The 25,158-nt window shown below is 44.8% G+C and overlaps 1 protein-coding gene across 1 annotated transcript; it reads right to left on the bottom strand.

Moving 5' to 3' along the window:
* Positions 1–4,369: 4,369 nt before the first annotated feature.
* CAVIN2 (caveolae associated protein 2) lies at positions 4,370–14,671 on the bottom strand. Its single transcript, XM_030277818.4, has 2 exons — positions 14,168–14,671; positions 4,370–6,929 (listed from the first exon to the last, which is right to left on the bottom strand). The coding sequence occupies exons 1-2, from the start codon at positions 14,558–14,560 to the stop codon at positions 6,144–6,146; spliced, it is 1,179 nt and encodes a 392-aa protein (XP_030133678.3). The 5' UTR covers positions 14,561–14,671; the 3' UTR covers positions 4,370–6,143.
* Positions 14,672–25,158: the final 10,487 nt, after the last annotated feature.

The following is a 25,158-nucleotide window of genomic DNA, read 5'->3' as shown; positions in this document are numbered from 1 at the left end:
TTCCATGTCTCTGGCAGTGCTGTGTTGAGCTGCAGTGATTCAGGGACCAGGCAGCGAGTTAATGCAGCTCATGTTGTCATCCTCATGGGGCTCGTTTGCCTACAGGCATGTCAGAAGGAACAAGTAATATAAGGGCATACATAACTGTAGCTGGCAGCCTACTGAAAAGATGCTGAAACTCCCTTTAAATGGATAGTGTAGGGCATCAGGAGCTAAGTAGCTGAGGAATAAGATCAATTTTCTTGAACAGTGCTGTGTTTCTGTAGTTAGGCTGTGCCTGGTACTTGATCTAAATGAGTATGCGTATGTGGTGTGCAGTGCAGTCATCCCTTGTGTGCTATTTGTTCCTAACACTGTCTTGCGCATTTCCAGTATCCATCACAGCTCACATCACCTGCACTTCTACACAGCTTAAGCCTGATGGGAGGGAGTAAAGAAGGCAAAGCCAGAGTTTTCTCACTGCAGATAATGGCATAGGGTTACAGTGACTTTCTGCTCCCTACCTTCAGGAATTTGGAGGTTCAGGGTGCTTTTCCACACACCTTGAGGCAGGAGTGGAGAAGCCTGTAGTGTGATTGATGTTCTGCTCTTTCACAGTGTGCCTGCACAAGCCTGAGCCTGAGTGTGCAGCTTCATACTGGAAAGGCCAAGAGCAAACCACGTGTCCCTTCTCTTGGTGCAATCTGGGCTTGGCTTAGCTGCTGGGGATCACCCTGCAGAGAAGAGAGATGCAAGCTTCTTCTGTCTCTCCATTCTGGATTAGATGATGGCTGTTGGCTGAATGTGTGTGTCCTTGAATTTGCTAATTGTGTTTTCCTAATTATTCTCCAGCAACAGGCACTACAGGTTTTCTGAGCACTTTGCACCAGGACACAGCAGACTGTGTTGTAAGGGAGATGTAGGACAGCCACACACACAAAGTCATGTAATGGGATGATCCAATGTGATTATCTGCTGAGATATTCCAGGGAATTGTACAGACAAGTTGTTCCAAGGCCAGATTTTCACTGAAGGGAGTGAAGAGTATCACCATGACTATGGAATTCGGACAGTGTAATGCAACTGGATCTGAGGGAGAGGAAATGTTGGAGAGTTTAACACCATCGACTGGCAGAGGAGCAATGCTAGTGTGCAACCTTGCTGCCAGCCAGTGTAATACTTTTCCCAGTTTGGATCAATTCCAGCTCTCAGCCCCCAATTTACTAACCATGGTGGGAAGGACACGAGTTTTCTTTTCGAAGGTCAGTATTATTTAAGATTATTGAACGTGAGTAAACCTGTTTCACCTTTATGAACAAAACATTGCTGTGGAGTTTTTAGGAGCCACACAGTTATAATGAATAATGAATATATGATACTTTGTGTGGTGTTTAGCTCAGCCTGAGAGAGAGAAAATAATGGAAGTCTCTTCTTTCTGCCTGGGTGTTCGAATGAAGGAAAATCAAAGCTGTTATGCCAGAGCTATATATCAGCTAACATATTTTAGGAACTGTGGAATGATCATAATTACAAAAAAGTCCTCCAGAGAGAAATTATGAGTCATAGTTTATGTTCTCTTTGGAGTTGCTATGGAAAAAGAGGTTAGTGCCAATGGTCATACAGCAATATTAATCTCTGATCTGAAAGAAAAATAAATAACAATCTCCAGCTTAACCCAAAGCAGATTTATTCCCAGTTACTGCAGCACACTCCATTAAAGGGGATAACCACATAAGAAAAATTAAAGATGACACTGATTATCAGTTTTCAACATGCTGTTAGGGAGAGTTCCTTATTTGAATACAGGCTCCTGCAAATGACTCGGTGGAGTAAGAGGAAGGGAAAAAAGGCAGTTTGATCAAAAGGAGGGCAGGAAAGATCAGCCACCACTGACAGCTGCAAGCATGCTGATTAAAATTTCTTTATGCACGCAGTTAGCCTCAGCCTCAGGGGTGGATTCTGGTTCAGTGCAAATCCTGAAACAAAACCCTGGCAACGGGGCAGTCTGAAGTGGTGGAAAGTGGCTCTCAGCCTTTTTCCGTTGATTTGGGACAGCCAGGGCGGTGAGTCAGGGCGCGGTGGATGCTTGGGTGCTGAGTCAGCACCTCCGGGGCTCTCCGGCTGTTTCTGCCCCTCGTTTCCTTGCCGAGGTCAAACAGCTGCCTGCTGGCTTCGCTGTGCTATGGGTGAATCCTTTATTCTTTCCTGGAGGAAGACTACCTGACAGCTTCCCTTTGACACACAGAGTGAGCGTGTCTCAGTGGGTCATGGTAAAACTTCTACCGCTGCCCACCTGATGTTTCCAAGGGCTGTAGCTACACTGGCTCTGTCCCGGGCAGCTCCCCACAGCACACACCTTGCAGTCAGAACTCAGCTTGCAATTTTGCTGACAGTGCAGCCTGCCAAGCAGGGTAGAGCCTTCCTTTCTGCCACACTGCTGCATCTGCTGTGCTGATGGCAGGAAAGCTTTTTGTTGGGTTGATGAGCTAAGCGGGTTGGATTGGGGAGATACACAGATCTCATGGCCTGCATCTGTGCATGCAGCTTGCTGATGATTGCAAGAGCTGTATGTGTGGCCCCAAACCATTGTGTGGCTCAAAGAGTCTTTTGAGCCAGCTGAAGGCTTTTCACTAACTTTCAGGGTTGGACTGGCCCCATGTGAAGAGTTTGACCTCGAACAAATTGCCACTACTTCACTAATTCTTCTAAGCTTACCTCCTTTTTAAGTGTGTGACTATCAGTCATCAGCTGTTTGGCATTACAGCCTACAACAGCAAAGGGTTTTCATTGCATCAGTGTAAAGGGCTGTCCAGGTATATCTTACCTTCTGATCCTTTTCTTCTTCCCTTTCTTCTGTCTGTTAAAGAGACAGAACATGCTTCACTCAGGCCTGTAGGATGGCTTTCACTGCACTCTCTTATTTGACAGTGAAATGGTCCAGAAAACCTCTATCTGTGCCTTTGCACAGAGGAGCCGGCTCGTGGATTAGCACGTGGGGGGTCAGCATGGGATGCTCTTTCCCCTAAAAGGGGACAGAAATGTCAGCTGGTTTTGTGTCATTGAAAATGGAAGTATCAGCAGCTGCTGAGTGCTGCTAGTTTAAATATTTATGCCATAAGGGCTTTATCCCACCCTTTTTCTTTGTGCAAAGCTGCCGCCAATTCCGGTGGAGGTCAGACTCTGAATCTGTGCAGCAGCTCACAGGTCAGGTCTTCCAAGGAATAAAGGTACAATCAGAGCTCACTGTTACTGTGTTAAGAAGAGTAAACAAGCAGTTTTTAAAAAAAGCAGTTATGTAGACAAACCTGTCAGCACAATCATGGAATACTCGTGCATATGCCTGACATCTGCCAGTCTGACGAGATCCAGGCACATACTTGGGATACTTGAAAGAATGCAGTGCTGCTGGTCCCACAGTCTGTCTCCTCCCTCAAACACTAATTCTGCAGGCTGATGTTTTCAGTCAGGCCTTGGGAATGGAAGGCAAGGGGAAGAAACAGCCTGGGGTACATCTTGAGAGCCTCAGCTTGCTTCCTCCTCTGGTTTACAAGACAGCACAAAAGCAGACATTCATGAGTTGAGTGAACATTTTTCTCTCTTGTAACACATGCATTCTCTTGTTTGTTAGGATTACAGACACACCTGTCCTTGTAAATGTGCATTTGTGACGGAGAAAATATTTAATTCCAGTCCTGCAACTGATGGCTGTGTGTGCTGTATTCTGAAGCGGGTATTTGAGTTAATTCCCCCAGATGCTCAGTATCTGTATTTCCAATGGTTTTGCTGGATAGCATTGTAATGCTCTTAGAACACTGTGTGTGGGGTTCGTTTCAGCATCTCTAAAACTGGATAAAGCATGGCCAGGGGTATTGTTTGAATTAAAGCTTAGCAGGACAAGCACACCAGCATATCTGAAAGCAAAATGTAAACATGATGCTGGGGCTTCTGGTTAGCACGTTGTGGCTGTGGGAGGTTGACAGCTGCTGCATAAAGGTTAAACGTGCTTTCTTTGGCCTGTCAGTAAAATTAAGCTTGCTAAAGACTATGTGGCACTCTAGAAGACAAGAGTTTATCTGTGTGCATAAACAGAACATAGTCTTCCATATAAATATGCTTTCAGGACTATTTAGAGTATTAGGAGTATGCTGCAGTCCAATAAAAAGATGCAGACTGAGCCAGGAGATTTTTGGAAAGCAGCTGAGTAGGTTTAGATGGGCTAGAAGTGTCTGGAAAGCAAAGCACTGGTGTTTGCATTGCTAAATAACAGCACAGGATGAGAAAGAAAATAGTATAGATACAACAGGGACATGAACTGAAGTAATAAATACCTGACCTTTAAATTTCATCTTTGCCAGCTTCTCAGACTGCTTCTCCCAAAGACTGACGTGGCTGTGGTTTATATTATGCTTTTATTTGTCATATTCATAGTTAGTTACAAGTAAAAATTATTGAAATCCACTGTAGTTAATACAAAATAAAAATATAGCTGCACAAGTTATGCCATGATTTTTCTTAGAAACAGTATCTTCTGTATGATACCATGCACTTAAGAGCTTAACTCTTAATAGTACTTGCCTACAACTAACTTCCAGTGTCATTTACTGGTTACAGATATTATCCCTGTGGAGTAACACCTGTTAATTATTTCATAATGGTACTTCTGCTGTAGCTTGTATTTCCCCTGTAATTTGTCATCCTAAACACAAAAGGAAGCAACCTTTTAGTGCAATGTTAAGTATCAGTAGAATTTTTATGTATATAAAAAAAAACCCCAAAACCCACTGCATAAACAGCCAAGGATGTAAGGGAACTGTTGTGGGTATTGTGCTTCCCTTTCCTCACTTGCCCCTTACCTTTAAGTGACAGGAATGAACATTCATGGTGAACAAACTACCTTGTAACCTCTCATTTTCAATTAATTTTGAAAAATTACAGATTAGTAATTTTGAGAGCAGGTGGGTGACTTTGATCAAAGTTGCTAGCAGAGAACCAAATCCTGTGGCTTTGCAGTCTCCTACTTATGTAAACTCATCCCTTCCATGAAGTTCATTCCATAACACATTGTTCCCTTTGGACATGCCTGAAAGAGTATTTCACCTTTTTGAAGAAATTGTCCTTACATCCCTGTAATTATCTAAATCTCCTGTGTAGATATAGCTCTATATATGAAATAATCTGTAAAAAGATAAATTATGCTATTTTCAAAATACTCTGAGATACAAAGTTGTGCAGGTGCAAAATTTGATAGTATATTGCTATAAAGACTATGAATTAATTAGTGTTATCTGAGTATATATACTTTAAGCTGGGAGTATAGACTGAATACTGTGGGGGGTTATTTTTGCTTTTTTTACATTTCATAGCATTTCATATTTTCTTCAGGATACCTTCATATTCCTATCAAATACTTAATTTTTTTTTTCAATTTCTGAACCCTTAAAGGTACAGTAACTGATCACACATTCATGCTTGTCATTAATGTATTTCCATAACTCTCTTAAGATTGAAAAATACTTTCCCCCCCCACCTACACACAGTGATTTCTTCTAAATGAATAGCGAGTGACTACTGGCAAAAATCTTTTCCCCACTGAAATGGATGGAACTGGGTTTTCAGCTTTGCCCTCCGAATACTCTGCTCTTTTAGTCCTATGGTGCTGTGGAGGAAAGCCCCAGACAAACTGTACGTGTGTGCACAATTACTGAGGCTGTTGGTATTCAGAGAGTATGGCGAGGCAACTGAAATCAAACATTCCCACTGGTATTCCTACATTTACATACAAAACTACTCACAGCGCTGGGAAATGCTGGGGGGGAAGAAAAGAGAACAGAAATGCTTGGGTCTGGACTACTCTCCACGCGTTCCTCTGGCCTAACTCTAAGAAAGCCAGCTGAGCAGCTCGCTTCTACCAGACATCCTCTCTTCCCACTAGTACCAGCTGGCAGCACCTCTAAATTCACGAACACCAGTGACTCGGCCTAAAACAGAGCACGTTGCAGATTTACTCGTTGACCTTGTCCACTCTGCATTCCAACACGATGCAATAAATTATCAGTGCAGAGGAAAGGATGGAAGAGTTGCTTCTCCTGCCTGTGCAGCTGAAACCAGTTCCTCGCCTAAGGAAAACCGTGTGTGTCTGGCAGGTTAAGGGGGGCTGGGGCTGCCTATGCTGTTTGGTCCACCTGCAGGACGGCTGCCTGGGTCGTTTCTTCATCAGATTGCTCCATCTCCCCGCCAGCTGGGTTGTTTCTCTCATCGAACAGTTTCTGGCTAGAAGCTTCCAGAGGCACCCCGTACTCTTCGTCATCTTCCACGATGGACAGCTCGATGTTGTTGTTCATCGCGGCCTTCCCTTCCGCTCTGGCCTCCTTCTCCAGGGAATCCACGGCTGCTTTGCCCTCCTCGGCCAGGGAGGTGGTGGGGGTCATATCCGAGTGCATGTCGGCGAAGGACATTTCGTCCTCGTTCTCAGCCTGCTCGTGGCTCGCCGTTTCCGAGGGCCTGTCCTCAGCTTCTGCCGGGCTTTCTCCTTCACGGCCTTTCTTCGTGCCGAATCCCACTTTGAAACCTGAGCCCTTGGCAGAGGAGGATTTCTGGTGATGCACAGTGAGTGATTTCTTGATCTTTTCTCTCCGTTCAGGCGACACGATCTTTGTGCTGATCTTGTTCATCTTCTTCTCAATGTTTTGGCGGGAAAATGCTTTCTTGAGGCTGTCCACCTTCTTGAGGCTGGATCTTTTAAGTTTCTCAGCTCTTGATTCTTCTGTTTTCTCCTCCGCACTGTCATCCAAATCATCTCCCTCAGGAAACATTTCATCATCTGAACCCAACTCCACTGTGTGCAAGGTTTCTTCCAGTGTTTTGTTCTCATCCACAGGCTCTTCTTTTCCTTCTGTAATGCTAGGAATGGGCTCTTTTGCAAAAACACTGGCAGGGATCTCATTTTCCTCCTGAAAGAATTGACAATATTTGAGTTTCATAGTTTACAGGATACAAATTTAATAAACAAAGCACAACCCTGAACAATTATTCCCCCCCTCCTGCATGATGAGATGAATGCTGAGCGTTTACTGAATCATTATCCAGCAAAGTTTAAAACTTCTGAGCTGTCAGCTGTAAGACTACTCTTTCAAAGTGACTTGGGATGTATGCAGAATGGAAATCTGTTCTTTTAATTTATGTTAGATACTCTTTAATGAGAGTTTAGCTGTCAAATTGTCCACCTGTCCCTGGGTGGGGAGGGAGGTTGTATGGCAGACCCCTGAGCAGACCTCCAGAAGCCACAAAACCCCACAAAGCTCTCAGTTTCTTGAGCCAGCAACTGAGAATATCCCACAGAGGTGTTGGGTGCATCTGGAAAGTACTTCAAATGTCAAATGCAGTTAGCACTTTTGCCATATTCCTGGAAAATATATGTTGCTGTTAGAAATGGATTGTTGATATTGAGAAACCACAAAGTTTATGGTGTTTAGAGTATATCCTATTTTACTGCTATTTACAGGAAAAAAACACCCAAACTAATAGATTTTGTTGGTAAACATTAAAATGTGGATAGGACAACTCCTTGAAATGTAAGGATACAAATTTATGGTATACAAAAATAAAAAGACACCACACCACATACAGAATAGGAGCTTCTAGCTAACAGGGTACGTATTGCTTTTTAGAAACAAAATCAAGAAAGGACACAGAAAGAAAGAATCTAAAAACAAAACATGAGCAAGGGCAAGGGCAGAAGCTGCAGGTCATAGCAAGGGTTGTCTGTGCCCACTGAGTGCAGAAGCTCTGCAATCCCAAGCAGCTCAGAGGCAGCACGATGAACACTGTTCTGTGCAGGTTTGCAGGCATCTGCCCATGCAAAGCAAATGAGGCTCCTTGCACACTCCCTTCCCCTCTCAGCACTTTGAGCCTCGGATCTGCATAGTCTCTACTCATTACCTTTTTTATCACTTTCAGACAGAGTGCATACAATTTCACTTCCTTACATGCATTGGAAGGATTTTCTTTTCCCTCCACCCTCCACATTTATCTTTAGATACAAAAAGCAGTAAGTGCTGAGTGAAAATGGTTGTAATAGTCTCAGATCTGTCCCTAGTGGGCCTGAGTGTACAGTTAAGGGGAAAAAAGGCCACATACACTTCCAAGTTCATGCTCATTATTTCAGGACTGAGCATATAGTTGTGATCACTGCAGAGAAAAGTGTCTTGGGTTAAATTTGCTGTCAGGGCTGTTGTACATGGTTGTTTAGTCTGGGGAAGAGGAGGCTCAGGAGTGACCTTATTGCTCTCTACAACTCCCTGAAAGGAGGTTGTGGCCAGGTGGAGGTCAGGCTCTTCTCCCAGGCAACCAGTGATAGGACAAGAGGACACTTAAAATGTGTGTCAGAGAGGGTAGGTTGGACATTAGGAATAATTTCTTCACAGAGAGAGTGATTAGACAATGGAATGTGCTGGCCCAGAAGGTGGTGGAGGTGTCCCTGGAGGTGTTTAAGAAAAGAGTGGACGTGACACTTGGCGTCATGGTCTGCTTGACAAAGTAGTCTTGGGTCACAGGTTGGACTCAATAATCTTGTTTTCAGCCTAATTGTTTCTGTTGTTCTGTGATTCTATTAAAAACTAGGTCTACTTTGTTAGCCCTTCTGGAACCCAAGAATATGCAATAGGCAGAATAATTTTATACCATATATATACACACATATACATATACACACAGTAATTTGAACGTGCTGATTAATACCCTGCGTGGATATAAAAATGAAAACTATACAAGAAATGGATGCTGGTTGACAGTTTGTGCATGCTTTATTCCTATGGGCTCGGCACACCTTTCTGGGCCAGTGGCCTCAGTCAGATACACTGCCACACAGCTTTTTTTTCCCCCTCTGCCCGCAGTGGAACATCTAATGAAGCCCACACTCTTCTCCTGACACCTATTATGTTGTTCCAACTGTCAGCAACAGTGACCAAGATAAAAAAAAACAAAACAAAGGAAACCTGCACCAGCTTTAAGTGAAACCAGCTGTTAACTGCTGTACAAATATTTATATTTTCTCTCCACTGCAGTTAATGAAATGTAGATTACATGAGTGGGTGCAGCGTTGAATTATTCCCCAGAGCATGAGAACTCAGTATAAAACATAATTTTCATGTCTAGTGCATTCTTTCCAAACCTAGGTAATCATGCAGAGTTTTAGACATCTGAACATTCAGGTATAAGTGCCTGAGTGGTATAGAAAACTCTGATTTTAATGAGTAGAGAGGTGGGTTGTTACTTTTTAAGTATTTTATCTAGGAAAGTGGTGTCATATGAGTTTAATCACAGTGCAGTCTGAGCCAGAGATGGGTCTGAAAGGTCCTTCTCAAGGTCAGTTTAGCTCTGTCCGAACTGAAGTGCTGCATGCAGTCCCTAGAAGGATATGGATACAGATTTGGGTACAATTTTTATCACATTTCTGACTGAGTAGAAGAGAGACTATCAAACTACCCAGGTTTATAAAGGGAAAACAAACAGAAACAGAAAAATATACTGCATAATAATGAGCTAATGATTGAATTAAAAGCAGATCCTAGGTGGTCTCTGGCTATCAGGCAGCACTGGAATTCAAGTGGTCAGCCCTCTGTCTAAGCTTCCTGCATGGCTCTGGACAACGTCAGCCTCTGGGCTTATTTGTGTGCTTATAAAATGGGGATGACACTCTTCCTATGTCATGCTTCCAAAGGACCTTAGGATTACAGGAACTATTAAAATGCAAATGAAAATAAATTCAGTAAAATGCTTTGAAAATGTGAGGGTGCTATAGCAGGAATGCTCTGTGGTGGAACAGACATTTCTATTTCAAACATGGTTACTGATAACGTTGTAAGTGGGATAGTGATAACTTTTTAGTCTTACAAGTTTATGTGACAGCTGTATTTTGTTTTTGATACATTTTTAAGCAGTCTGCTATTTCATTTAGGAAGACTAGAACAATACACTGAAAAATGCCAGCTGTTACAAACTGCATAACTATTCTCCATGCCAAAAGAAGTAGAACTTTGATCTTTTCTTCTTGATCTAATCTAAAATTCTAAGAAAGCAATACACCTTTGTATTTTCCACATCTGAGTTCAAAAACAGCCCTTGCATTTTTTTTCTCAGATGGGCTTGACTGTAGGTAGCTAGCTCCTCTGAATTTTATTTTTCCATGTAGGAGATGAATAGAATAGTGGAAATCCTCTGCATAAAACAACTCTTGCCAACACTAGTAATACTTGCATAGTTAAAATCAGTGCCTTCCTTGTGGCTTTTTTCAGCCATCCTTGGGAACTTCCTGCAGGTCACAATTTCATCCCTATCTGTTACAAAAAGGAATAAGATCTGTAACAGTGTACTATAAAACTGGGTGGCCTGAGTCAACAGGTAGTTAATTTACTCAGGAAGTGCTGATTCTCTGATGCTGCATGAGGGAAATCAATCTGTTTTGGTTTGGGTTTTTTTTGTTATATTTGCTGTATGAGGCCATGACCTTCAAGAAGGAGAGATGGCATTTTCCCAGTCCTGCTCCTCTGTATATTGCTGTTATATGGCCAAATGATCACAAGCCTAAAACTTGTTTTGCTGCAAAAATAGGTCAAAACATGACAAATCCTTCTGAAACAAGGTGCAGCTCCTTTCCTTTGGACAAATGCAGCTCTGCAGGCTTGGGTGTCACAGTGGGGAGGGAGGGCAGGCAGGAGCAATGTGCCACCAGCCCATTTGCACCCTGTGCTAGCTGGGGTGGTGCTGCACCGTCCCCTGACCTCCCACAGCACAGCTGGGCCAAGCCCAAAGAGCCCTGGGAGGTATTTTTGTCATTATTCAATATTAGAGTATTCTCCCTGCAAGGCTCCAGTGGGGAACACAGCATTATCAGCTTGTAATTCTCCTGCTTCCCTCACTTGTTCATTTGTGAGATTGAAGTTGCTTTTGCAAAAGATTATTGCAGTGATCTGAGCAAGAAGATACAATAAAATGGCTCATTTTTTGTGCCCTCCTCTTGCTTCATTTTAGGATGAAGAATTTACCAACAGCAGCATCTGAAAAGGACTCGAATATTAGTGTGCTTGACCCCAAACTGCAATTTTGACTTATTTTATCTGTCCTATTTCCATGACATTTAACCAGTAAATATAACATTTAATTGAAAAAAATTAAGCATGAGCCTTTTTTTTTTTATCTTCCATTTTGCTTTTGCAGCTAAAAAAGCAAACAAAACCCCCACCAAACCAGAACCAAAAAGCTGGTCATGTGGCATGAACAAAATAGAGGGGAACAATGCCAAAGCTTAACAAGGATTTTTAAAACAGTCACTTCAGTGTTTTGCTGAATTGCTGTGTCATTTATAATAACTTTTGCATCCTCAAATTCTTTGAATGGAGCTCCCTTAAAATATGCCACCAATTAAAGAAATATATGCAGACATTCTAGAGAGAGAAAACGAAGAGATTTTAATGGAAAATATGTAAATAGGTGAACTTTTCTAAACACAGTTCATTTTCAGTGCATATGCAGAGGGAAAACTGATGCTGGCATGTGGCAGCACAACTTCATAAAATGCAAAGCTGGAGCTCAGCCGTGTGTTTTGGCTATGCTCAGTGCTCCCACCAAGTATTAGGAGTTTAGGGTATGTGGTGAATGCAGAACTGAATCGCAAATGTGAACTTTTATTTTCATACTGAGCTATCTTCCTAAGCTGGGGAAGTTGCTTCTAATGAGGAACATGCTCTGTGAAGTTTGGCATTGTTTTTTTCAGTAGAAAAGAAGGATCTCCCAGCTGAAAAGGAGTCTCATACATCCAGATTCCCTTTTTTTCACAGAGATCTGGCGTCAATATGGCTTCATTACTGTGACTTCTCCTTCCTGCAATTGTTTTTCCGTGGATTCCTGTGCAAGGCAGGACAGAAACCCAGCCAGCCTGCTGTTTTTTCCCCTGTGCAGTTATCCTAGCAAGGCAGTGGCCCTGCTGACTAACAGACTGTCCCTTCTCCAGCCTGGAAGGACATCACTGGAGGAGGGACAGTCCATGCTGCCATTTAACTGCAGGAGCAATTCCCAGCTCAAAGCTGATTTTTTTTCTTTTTTTGGAAGTAAATTTAACTGCAGTGTTTCTTTTTTTAAGTCTTGTGCTCTTGACCTTCACCGGGTTGGTATTGGTTAAGTTCACCATCCTGCACTGTGGTGACATAGTTTCTGGTGAGAGATGGGAGCAGAATTACCTAAATCCCTGTAAAAGCCGTGGAGAACAGACCTGCTTTCCAAAAGGACAGGCAGTGGATTTTCTTTATTGTTGTACTGGGACACAGGCCTGTGTTGTTTCCTTAGGGTTTGTGCAGTATTAAGGAAAGGTTCAGAGGTTTAAACAGGCCTTAACTTTACACCCCTATTTAGTGTCGGGAAACGAGCCAGCAGGACACCTCAAACCCTTCTTGGGGATTTTTACTGTTGTTTTACCCCTCAAACCCTTCTTGGGGATTTTTCCTGTTGCTTTCACCCAGTCCCTGCAGATCGCTGCCAGTGGAAGATCCCCACCCGAGGTAACGCCAACTGTCCTGCACACACAGAGCTCTGTTTGTCTTTCCTTTCTGCATCATGTCATCCTAAAATAGTAAATACTGAGTGCTCTGGAGGAAGACACTCCTTGCAACAGTAAGGCCTTAATTCTCACGTTCAGAGGCAGGAGAAATGTTAAAAATTCCCTTCCCCCAGGCCTTGCTGATGCACCCACCCCACAAGACAATGCCTAGGTCTGATCCTGGAGGCAGAAGTCAGTCATTAGCTGATGGGGCCCGGGAGATGGCAGTGCTTTGACAGGCAGTTATAGATCCTAAATTACTTGCAGAACTGCAGAGAACATGTGTCTTTTAATTTGCCCAGTCTCTGGAATAATTTCCACATTCCTTCTGGGGTGGAAACATGCCACAGCCCCTCCTCTTCTGGCCTGACAAGCCTGGACAGTAATTTGGGAGAACAATAAGCAAGGAGGTGGGAGCTTCCTTTCTGGGGGAATTGCCTGTGCACTAACCAGGCCTGCCAGCTTTTTACAATCAAGCTGTCTTATTTTGGGAATGTTTAGGAAAAAGCCCCAACAACCCAAGGAGCAGAGTGAGTGGCTGACAGAGGGTAACACCCAGCTGACAAGCTCAGTATGGTGACGTGCCCGAGCTGTGACTACCCCAGCCCAGCACTGGCTCTCCTGCCCTCCCTCAGTGATTCGTGGAGGCCTGTCTTTATTTTTTTGAGATGTGTGAAAGTCACGTTTTGTGTTTAGTTAAAGCTCACGGCGTGCTCTATCCAGACCATTGCTTAAAAAGGGGAAAATATGCAAACTGCTGCTATCACTGGATGGACTCCCAGGAAGCCGAGTTTTTAAGCTGAATTTTTAGCTCATCCCTGAATGGGCCAGATCAGTCCTGCAGAGTGAAGCAGGGCACAAGGAGACAGGGAGATGCCGCCCTGCACCTCTCCTGCTTCCAAAGGGCAGTGGCAGTTCTTAGGGACATTTCTACTGCAAGTTTGCAAAAACACAAGGGCCCTTCTAGTTTACTTAAACCCTAAAACACACAACAAAACAAACCTTTCCCTAAAAATATGTTTGGAGTTAGTAAAACACAGCTCTTTCCCTTCATTTGCAGAGAATAAAAGGTGGCAGTTTTCTCACGCATGATAAGAGTTAGCAAAACAAGGTCTCTTTCCTCCTGTTCGCTAGGACTTAGCAAAAGACAACTTTATTTCCAAGAAAGACTGCAAGAGTTAAAGAGAATATTTTATTCTGTTCTTTCCTAAAGTTTGCTAGAAGTTAGCAAAAAAAAAAAAAAAAAAAAAAAAGCAAAAGAAAACCAAGGGGAAACTGTATTTGTTTGCAGGAGTAAAGGAGAAAGACAGCTCTTTTCCCAGATTTTCTAAGAGTTAGGAAAACATGCTTTCCGCATGTCCACTAAGAGGAAAAGTGGGCGTTTCTCCTGAAGTCGCTACGAATAAAAGAGGGCACGTTCCCCAAGTTTTAAGAGTTAGCAGAAGACTACTCTTTCCCCAAGTTTGCTAAGGCGAAAAGGTTTTTCTTCCAAATTTGCCAAGTTAGCACAAAGCCAGCTCTGGTTTCCGAGGCTGCCGGGGTTAGTAGCAGTGAGCTCGCAGCAGCGGCGGTTCCCTGGGCCGGGAGCAGGGCTCTCACCTGGAAGATGAGCACCTTGAAGCGGTCCCGGCGGAGCAGCTGGGCGTGGTGCTGCTCCAGGCGCCGCACCTGGTCGCACTGGCGGTCCAGGCGCTCCCGCACGGCGCGGGTGTGCGCGCAAACCTTCCGCGACTTCTCCAGCAGCTTCTCCACCGCCTCGCCCGTGGCGCCGTGGCTGCGGCACAGCTTCACCAGGTCCGCCTGGATGCCCCGCACCGCCCCTTCCAAGCCCCGCTGCCTCTGATCCATCTGCCGCTGGTGGCCTTCCACCGCCTCCAGCATGGAGACCAGCTTCTCCAGCAGGGCCAGCACGGTCAGCGCGTTCACCTGCCCGCCGCCCGCCTCCGCGGCCGGGAGCGGGGGCACCGCGCCGCCCGCCGCCGCCTCCCCCATGGCTGCAGCGGCCCGCACGGCGCGCCCGGGCCGCTATTAAGGGCTGTGAGTCCGCCCTCCCCCGGGGAGGGTTCGGGCAGAGCCCGGCCCCGGGAGTGGGGTGAGACCGCCCCGGGATCGGGCTGTGCCCGGGAGCAGGGTGTGACCGCCCCGGGATCGGGCTGTGCCCGGGAGCGGGGTGTGACCGCCCCGGGATGGGGCTGTGCCCGGGAGCGGGGTGAGACCGCCCCGGGATCGGGCTGTGCCCGGGAGCAGGGTGTGACCGCCCCGGGATCGGGCTGTGACCGGGAGCAGGGTGTGACCGCCCCGGGATCGGGCTCTGTGTGACCGCCCCGGCCCGCGGAGCCGCCCCCGGCCCGCCCGGCCCGCTCCGAGCTGCCGCCCCGCGCTCGCCGCCTCCTCGGCAGCAGCGGTAGATGGCAGGAGATACCGCGGAATGCAGCCCCTCGCAAGGGCCGGCCCAAGGAGAAGGAGAATGTGTTGGTGGTGATGGTCCGGGAGAGAGATTGTGGGTGTAGATTGGAGTTCGAGTCTCTCGTGTAGTCTGAAGGCCTTAAACTAATAAGGATAACTAAGTGTTTCAATTATTGCTGTAATCAATATCACAATTATTACGATAATCCTATGTCGACGTGCTTTTAAAAAACTAAATTACTACTGTAGTAAATACATCAATTATTACATTAACCACGTATTAATGTGCTCTGACAATACACAATAAAATGGTATCAGTGTATTTATTCTTATGTCAGCATCCTGATGATAATTTGTAATAATTGTCATAATAATTAACAGATTTACGAAACATTTACTCATGGTGAATCAAATCTCCCAAAATTCCTTCCACCCCATGCAACACCAGATGGAGTTTTGGGTTTTTTTTAAATTATAATGAAAATATTTTTATCTCCTTATTTTTATTACTGTTGTTACTACAGGGTTTAAAAAATAATTTAGGTGATGATTATTCTATTCTATTCTATTCTATTCTATTCTATTCTATTCTATTCTATTCTATTCTATTCTATTCTATTCTATTCTATTCTATTCTATTCTATTCTATTCTATTCTATTCTATTCTATTCTATTCTATTCTATTCTATTCTTAGAAAAAAAATCCAAAATAAACAAGTTTGTTGTTGCATGGGTGGAGGAAATACCAGGAGCTTGGATTCCCTACTTGGGATGTGGAGATCAGCTGGGCACTCTGGTTGTCCTGCCTGGATTCTCCAGGGTTTCTTCAGCGTGGCTGTTCTGGGGGAATAGTGATAAACTGGGTGTGGTGGCAGAGGCACTGTGTTCCCAAGCTCCAAAAGGAGCTATTTGGCATGAAGAAATACCAAGCTGTTTATTTAGAAAAGTGCATTACTCCTCCCGGGACAGACCCAAAGCTCTTATCACCAGGGAAAATGTTGCAAAACTCCATGGACTTGGGTGTTTCATCCTGTACTGATATTCTCAAGCAGTCAATATCTGTCTTCTTTCCTTTCTATTTGCTTGGAAACAGGACTTTTTGCTGCAGTACAGATGTTTCCAATGCTTGGGTATATAGGATTCTAATATTTGGGCAGCTGACATATAACATTTTCTAATATTTGGCCAAATACGCTTCATGATTTCCCTACATCCTACAGGTTAAAAGCATGTATTTGGAGTACAAATGACCATGATTCCTGCCCTTTCCTTCGTACACAGAAGAAAAAAAAGCATTTTACCATGAAAAGGAATAAAACCTAATGAATGAAGAGCTATGCAAATAAGCCACCCATTTCAAATACTGTGTGCTTGAGCCCCTGAATGTTCTGGAATGCTACCCTTTTTTGGTCCTTGCTTTTTTTTTTTTTTCTTTTCCTCAGGCTGCAACTTCTATTCTTCAAGTTGTGGGAGCTTGAAAAATGCATTTGTGAGTAAGTTCACTTTGGAAAAAAAATCACCGAGTCTGCCAGAGCTGTCCACAGGGGAAACTATGCTGAGACTGTAAAATATGCAGGCTGAGAGGGGAGTGGACATATTTTAAAGGAACAACCTAAACAAAACCCTTCTGTTTCCACGAGCTCTCCCTGCCAGCACTACCTGATACGCCCTTCCCTAGGAAGGATGTGTTTGTGTCTCCAGAGGGCTGCCAGTGCCAGCCCCTCTCAGCACAGCATCCTGCCCATCTCGCTTCCTCTCTCCCTCCCTTCATTTTGGCTGGGACCTGAAGTGAAGGCAGAGGAGGAATTTTTGCAGAGAGCAGTGGCTTACCTTGCTCTGGCAGGGAGCAACCTGTGTCCATGCCCAGCTACATATCTTTCCTGTGGCAAAATAGCTTTTTAATTTTCCAAATTAATTTTTTCTCTAGTTTTGCTGGGCTGTGGTGAAGCCCTGGCATGGCTGTGGTTCCAGCTGCTGGCCAAGCTGCCTTCCCAGCCCATCTCTGGAGCCCGTCTCCTCCAGCCTTTTTGCATCAACCTTCTGCTGTACCTGGCACAGATGGATGATGGAGGAGAGAGCTGCCCTATCTATGGAATCTAAAGAAACACTCTCCTGACTCCTGCTGCAAGCCTTTTGCAAAGGCTCTGCAAATTTTGGAGTGTTTAAAACTCCCAGCCCCGTGTGCATCCTATGGAGAAGTTGTGGCACCCCAGGGGAACCAGCACAAAACACAGTTTGGGTTCCTGGCCAGTCCTCTGACCCAGTAAAGCCAAGCCAGGGACAGCAGCCCTGATGGAGCTACAAGAGCTGTGGATGCCCATGGCAGAGGATTCCTCAGGGTCCCCATGGCTTGGGAAGAGGTGCTGTGTTGTCCCTATGTTCCCAGAACTGCTGCTTGGGCCATCAGCCCTGAGGCAATGCTGTAGGGAAAGGAGGGCTGATGAGAACTGGAGAAAAGATGGCTCCAAACTGGTACCTGTCCCATTCTGTTGCTAAATTTTAGCTTGGGGTTTTGACACCAGCTGTCAGCTCTGATTACCTGTCACTTTTGTAACAACACTGTCAGGCTGCTGGGCTGCCAGTGCTTGGAGGAATTGGAGAATTTTTATGCAGGTTTGGGGTTTTTAATATTATTGATTAATTTGGCAGAGTAGTAGAGGAGATTTTTTGCCAAGTTTCAATACAGATTTTATTGGTGAGAAACTTTCTAGAGGAAAACATTTTACATTTATTTAGAAAGAAGAAGCATTAAAGAGATTAAATTTATCAGGGTCATCCGATGTAAGTCAAGAGTTCTTTTCATGTAAAATCAATATGCGTGAATTATACGGACAAAAATTGGAGGTTAACTCACTCATTACTCACGTGGTGCTCAGGATAATAAATGTTTGATGCTGGAGCATTACTGATAATTTATTAGGCATGGAGTAATAGGTAAAACAAAATGACAGGAAAGGATGGAGAAGGGAATTAATAGGGGAGGGAAGAACGGCAGTGGCCATACAGGTCATTGTCATCTTATTGAATTTCATGTCCAAGCTACCAGTGACTTTAAAGAGATGGTGTGAGGCCATCTAACTGCTGAGGTGAGGGGCTGGCTAATGGGAAGAGCTGTGGAAGGTGTGGGAGGAGAGCCCAGCGTGGGAGGACTGGTGCCTTGAGGGGCTGATGTCTGCTACACTTGGACAGGGTGGAAAAGGGGATATGGATGGGACATGTCTTGGGAAGAAGTGATGCTGCATCTCGTGCACCAGAGGCAGCAGTGACTGCACCCAGCAAGGGCTGAAGACATGAAATCTGGTTCCCTGCTGCTGAAGGGCTTCTCTGAGGGCTGGGTCACAGTGCCATTTCCCTCCTGTCAGCCTGCTCCATCTGTCACAGTGACGCTTGTCATGCTCTTGGCACCTCTGCTGCTCAGCCAGGGTTGTTTGATACTGGTCAGAAGCTTCTGGGGAAACGGAGGCTGGACTGGCTGGTTTGTTAAATGTGTGATGATTGAGTGAGGTTTATGTTATTAGACAGTGAGACCAACAATGCTGATGGGACTTACTCCAGTGGAAGACATTTCCCCTCTTAGCACAGGTTACTTCTTCCAGGGACACAGCCCAGAGAAATTAGTCCGTGAACCCCTAATGTTGCCTTTTGATGTTTTTTTAAAAGAAGGTAGTATGTCTGTTATGAGTCAGTCCCACTGGAAATACCCTGTTTGTTGTGCTCTGAAAGCATTAGAGAAGAAACGTGGTGGGTTAGAGGAGCAGGGACTGATTTCCTGCATTGTCTTTGGCACCAGTCTGGACCAGTACAACTCACCTCAGCCTGCTGATGGATGCCAGCAACTGCAGTGGATTGTGGACCAGCTCTCCTCTAGCAGTAGTTACTAGCACTTAAATTTTGGGAAGGTACCAGTATCTCAGATATGATGTAGTGTTTTGTGTAGAGGAGCAAGCACTTGAGCTGAGCTGGGGATGAGAAGCCTCTTACTGCTCCACAGCTCTTGAGGTGAGGGATTCAGCCCTGGGAGGCTGCACACAGCCTGGCAGGTCCAGGGAATATTTAGCATGAGGGGAGCAAGGGGAAACCCACCACCCATGCACAAAGTGGATTGGGATCTGTACAGCATGTGGGTTTCTGCTGGAAGAGAGGGAGCCTGGTGGAATGGGGGCTGTAGGAGGAGATTGCAGCAGCATCCTCGGCACACTGTCAGTGTGAGCCTTTGAGAAGCAGAGAGAGGCTGTGGGTGAGGCAGTGGCTGGAAGAGACTGCAGGGAGCCACCACCCCTCCTGCAGCACTGTCCCTGGGGTGTGCAGGGGAGCAGGGCCTCCCTGCAAGGGCTCTGTTTGTCCCCTGGCCAGCCAGCCTGCTCCTCACAGGCACAGGAGGGAAGCTCAGTGCCTGGCTCCCAGCTGGCACCTCCCTGCTCACAAGAGTAACTCTATTTGGAGAGCCCATTGGTGAGAATGGGAAATTTGGAGAGTCACTGCTAGGAGAAATTTTAATATCTGGGGAAAGAGAGAGATATGGCTGTCTGACAGGAAATGTATCAGCATAGAACAACATGAAACTGCAATTTTACTCCCTTGTGCAAATGGTATCCAGTAGGACTTAATATGCAATGAAGAAATCCACTTCCACTTTATCGGCCAGACTAAATCATGTTGTGCACAGGAGACTTCCTTTTGCTGTGTGCCAAGTAGTAATGATTCTATGCAGACTTGCAGACAAAGGAAGAAAATAAGCCACATAAAAATACCATATGTGCCAGGCATTTTCTGTGTATTTCCTCAGACGTTTGAGGAGCACAATGATAAACTACGTGCTTGGTTTTTGGTTTTTTTTTTTTTTTTTTCCCTTTGAAAAACAAATTAAGTTTTGTGAAGAGGGAAAAATAGTTTCCTTAGCTTCAGATAAAAGAGAATATTTCAGCTGCTCAGTTGGACTTTTCTGCAGCTCGGACAAAAGCGAGGTCAGGACACCAGCAGTTACAAATGGAACAGCATATGGCCGGTCAGCCCGACCTGCCAGTGCATTGTATTCCTCTAGCAGATATGTGGGGCACGGAGCAGGAGCGGCAGCTCCATTAGAAAATGATACAGAGGTGATATTAAAAGGACGTGGAAAATGGCAGGATCTGCAGGCTGGGCCATGATGACCTACAGGGAACAAGCTCTGCCTTTAGAGCAGAGAACCAGCTTCGTCCTCGACACCTGCTCCTGCAGCCGAGCCTTTGTGGTGGCTGTGAGCATCTGCAAGGTCACAGGGACCAGGCAGCCAGAGCTTCAGGGAAGGAATTTTGTTGTTTTTGGTAAAAGCCCTTTCCAAATGGTGGGTGGGCTTTTAGGAAGTGTGATTGAAATGCTTACTAATGTTTTAACTTCCTTCAAAAGGGCTGTGTTCTTTGGAAGAAAATGCTGTTTGTTTTTCCCAGTTTTAGATCAGAAGCTATATATGGAAACATATCTACTTTTCCCTTTCACTTTTGGGTATTTCTGGAAAAAGAGGATGTAGTTTTCAGCAAAAGGCAGGATAACCTGTGTGCTTTTTCTTTCCCTCTTCAATAAAAGAGAGTAAAAATTAGAAAGCTTTTAATAACTTGAAGCTGAATACACATGGATGCTTTCTTCTAGGATACTTTTTATTACAATATGTTCTCAATTATTTATTGTCTTCTGAAATTTCCCAAGGAACATTTAAGAAATCAACCCTCTTAGAAAGGACAATAATGGGCTGCTCCTGTGAAGACTGACAGTATTCTTCTGTTGTGGAGATTACTGGAGGTGATGCCTCATCATAACAGAGGGGAGGTTTTCTAGCAGTACATAAGGGATTGTGATGAGTATTGTATTTAAAAGGTGTAGGCATACAGTTTGTGGGGATTGGGATGGGGCTGCAGCCCAGCCTCATCCCCAGTGGGCACAGCTGTGAGCAGCAGGTGAGCAGCACTGACAGCAATGAGCCATGGAGTGCCCAGGGGCACTGAGCAACAGAGGGCACACAGGTGCACTGCATGAGGTTGGGCTAAAGAACAAGAGGAGCAGACGTTTACAACCTTCTGAAGTGGTTCTGCTCTATGGGCTGATGCTTGAAGCCTTCTGAAGAGGTAAGGTGTTACTCTGTTTGGGTTGAAGCTTGCTGAAGTTGTGTGATGATACTCTGTATTGTGGCTGTCTCATCTCTGGTATGAGCTGTGACTAAAAGGAATTGTGCCTTTGTTGAGAATTTTTATTGTTGTTACAAAGCTGAAAGAAGAGGTTTCCCTGCTTTGCAATCAGGTTGTTTGGAATAGGATGGTAATTAAATAACATTAAATGGAAGCAAGTAGGGCATTAATTATGTGAAAAGGATGTGAATTGAGATCTGTTTTCTGCAGATAATTGAGGAGACTTGAGTCACTTTTGGCCTGCAGACACACCATCATTCATATCCTTTGAATCTTTTATTTGAGATGAGCTATAATGGACTTGGAATCTAGAGTGTGTCTTACTTTCATTGCTGAGGCATCTGTCATGTTGTGCCATGCAACTTCATGTTGTTCTGATGACATGGCAGAAGATAACAGCGCAGTGCAAAGCCGAGCGTGATAAATATGACATGGCATGTCCAAAACAATACTTGCTTTTAGTAGATCAGTTATCCTTTAAAAGCTAGTATTTAGGTTTGTCCTTAGATAATTCAATAGCTCCCATCTCTGGTAGGAATGATGTCAACCTGAGTTACTGTTTGTGATGAGCAGCGCTGATGGGACATGAAGGCATGAAAAGGATGAAAGAGCAGCAGGCTCTGGGTGCACATCCCAGAGCTCATTGCTGAGTACCTGTTCAGGGCCAGGTTCACGGGGCTGGGCATGACAACAGTGTGGGAAATGGTCAAACAGGATCTGTCACAGGCCAGCTGGCCTCTGTGACAGCCTCTGCCCAACCACGGCACTTTGGGTTTTACCTTATCCTTTTACAGAGGTCACCAATAGAGTGCTTGCATTAAGGCAGTGAAAGAAGGAAAGAAAACGCACCTCCCCAGAAATAGGGAAAACTGTGTGAACTGGTTAAATTAGGAACTGAAATCAAATTATTAAAACCCAAATTTTGATGTAAATCTTGCCAGCCAGCTTGTCATGCAAGCTGCATTGGTATGATCTGACAGGGCTCCCAGGAGAAGCCAGTTCAGCCCCCTGGGAGCGACAGGGTCAGAGAGCATCCAAAAGTTAAAAGTGGGGTGTGTCCTGGACCTCCAGAGTTACTTCCTCTTCAGAGAGGAATATTTTTAAAACTTCTTATTCTTATATGTAAAAATCAGAAATCTAGGCTGGAAGAATCTGGGGTATTTGACAGCATTTTTTCTTTTTCTCCGTCTCTCTCACCTGCCCTCTCCCCTTACTGGCTTTTATATACCCTATGTGTACTGCTGTCTGTTCTTGGTAGTGATTATTTTCAGTGATTCAAAACACTTATTAACTTTTAGTTAAAAAAATAACGTATTTTTTAGAGCCTCTATTGAGGTTAGAAGAAGAAAAAGAAGGTTAAATCAGCTACTGAGCATCCACGGTGCACCATATTAATAGCTTATTTATTACTTCACAGGCATTAAGCATTTTTATTCAGAAGTATTGAATAAGCAGAAAGTAATCTACATAGCACACGGCTAAAATGTCAGGCTGCAAATTGGTTTGTTTGCGCAGCGAGCACTGAGGGTTTCGGAGTTGCCCTCTCACGTGCTGTCGTGCTCTGGGTTACAGGCGGTGACCCCGCGTTCAAATCCCAGCCATGAGCGGGCTGATCCTGGTTTTTAACCCGAGCACAGTTCACCAGGAGTTATTTACATATGCTGGCTGCAGGGCTGAGCCGGCGGTGCTGCTCAGGGTTTCACACGGCTGCTTGCTGGTGCCCTGTAATGCACCCCAGAGCTGGGAACATCCTCCTCTGCCATCCCACAGGATCTCCCATCGCCTGCACCCAGAAGCTGCTGCAGCCCTCAAATGGGTGTATGTATAGGCTGGTTTTATTTTAGCTCATGGATCTTTAGCTACTAAAGCCTGACTCTGTCCACAGGCTCCAGGCTGTCTTGCCAGGCGTTCTGGTGATACCTCAGACCATTCAGGGTTGCAGCCACATAAAGGTTACTCCTGCTGTGAGAAAGGATGGTGAAGAGGTTGCACTGGGTGCACTCTGATACTCTTGATCCTTTGCCAAAGTCCATTTTGTTTTGCAGTGTCAAATGTGTTCGAGCAAGCGTTCTGTTCTCTGGGTGACAAGGAAGCTGGTAGGGTCGCCAGTCTTCCAGGCTGGCCTCTTGCTGTGCATCACATCAGCCCTGAGATCTCTGTTTAGGCTGCCAACACAAAGATCAATTAGTCCCTGTCATGTGGGGCACCCTGAGGAGCAGCCCAGTGCCCTACAAACCAGTCTGGACCTACAGAGCATTTCCTGTCTGCCACCAAGGAGCTATCAAAGAGCGATGACCTTGTCACTAGTATGCAGTTGAGATGGATGTGAAGCCATGGCCCAGATGTGTAAGACTGTCCCATAATTAGTTCTCCAAACCAAGCAGCTGCTGGGCTATTGCTTTTCACCTGGCTCTCACCCTGATCTCACACTCACATGGTGCTCCTTGAATCATTTCACTAAAAATTCTCCCAAGTGACGCATAAATCTGTGGCAACTGTACCTGTCCCTGCCTGCACAGTGCCAGCGGCAGGCAGGTCCCCAGGTCCCACAGCTTCCCCTGTTCATCTCTTCTGCTCTTCTTCCCTTAGGAAGGGAGGGCAGGGAGAGCTTCAGGATTTAGGGCACAGGAGGAGTACATGGGGATCTTGCATACCTGAAAGATTTCCTCAGTATAGGATTTTGATTTTTGGTAGTGTGCATCTATCCTAAAGGGACCTCATCCCTCAAAAGAAAAAACAACCCAAAACAAACAGCAAAGTATTTTTCCCTCTGAATCTTCTGACAGCATTGCAGATTGCTGAAGGAAGGTTTGAGAAAATCAATCTTCATTTGGGAAGGGCTTTTTCTCCTAGTATGCTTTCTCCACAGAATCTCCCTTTCCAGATTCTTCATTGCTTGCCAGGAGCAGTAGCCACAAATCCAATACTGAATTGGAGCAAGAAAGGTCATAGCAGAGGAAAGTTGTAATTGAAGAAATAGAGCAGCATGTTTTTGCTTCTGTTTTTTTCCCCCCTTAGATAAACTCCCTTTCATAAAGCCTATAGGCCCCTAAAAATAAATGGGGTTTTTTTTTCCATTGGCAATTTGCTTTAGTAAAGTTTGTCCTAAAAAGTACAGAAGAACAAAACAAGCCTGGTTCCTCACTGCTAAACATGTTTGCCCAACCTCAGAGCTTTACTAATAGCTCTGTTTCTTAGCACTAGACATCATAGCAACTATTCTGCAGTGTACAGTGCTGCAGTGGGCTGGTTTGTTTTTTTGTTTCTGAGTGATTTCCAGGCATCTGAGGATACCACACTGGGTTAAGGCAAGCAAGATGCTTTTAACTTTCATGCACAGATCAAAAAAAAAAAAAAAAAAAAAAAAAAAAAAAATCTGTCTGCTCTAAATGAGCTTACATGTAAATCCAAGGACTAATATGAATGGAAATCCTGGCTTCTTTAGCTGACTTGAGTTGAAAAATACTATTTAAGGGACTCAGAAAAATATCTTGTCCTCCTGGACAACACCCAGCTGAATGGGAGGTGAAGGGAAAAAAAAGCAGGCTAAATTCTGCAGTAAAACATAGCACTCTTTCCATCCTCTCTGTTCCTCTTTTCTTTTTAATGCTGCTAAATATTTTCCCCCTGTTTATCATCACGTCAGTCAAGGGCTTTGTATAGTGCAACAGCACATAATTCAAGGGAGCAAGCAGCATTCTATAAAGCTGTGTATTTTCCCAGATTCAACATTACTGTGCCAGACAGCAGGTCTGCACCTTCTGCTGCTCTAATGAGCTTTGAGAGGACCAGGCAGACAGAACAGAGTGTCGCTGTCCACCTGAATCCTCTCTATGCCATTTGCCAGATCCGCATTTGTGCCAGCCCAGTGTCCATAAGAGCTCTCCATCTTGAGATGTAAGAGTGTGGGTGTTAATAAAAATGAAGTGGTTTAAAAATAAAGAAGAGAAAAAACTCCACTTCTGGCCAAGTTGCACTCAAGGTATGTGCCATAGGGATGATGCAGGAGGTTTGCAGTGAGTCATT

The sequence above is a fragment of the Taeniopygia guttata genome, chromosome 7 (assembly GCF_048771995.1).
Source record: "Taeniopygia guttata chromosome 7, bTaeGut7.mat, whole genome shotgun sequence".
Classification (NCBI taxonomy): Eukaryota; Metazoa; Chordata; class Aves; order Passeriformes; family Estrildidae; genus Taeniopygia; species Taeniopygia guttata.
The sequence above is the reverse complement of the archived record's forward strand: the minus strand, read 5'-3'. Positions and strand labels throughout refer to the sequence as shown.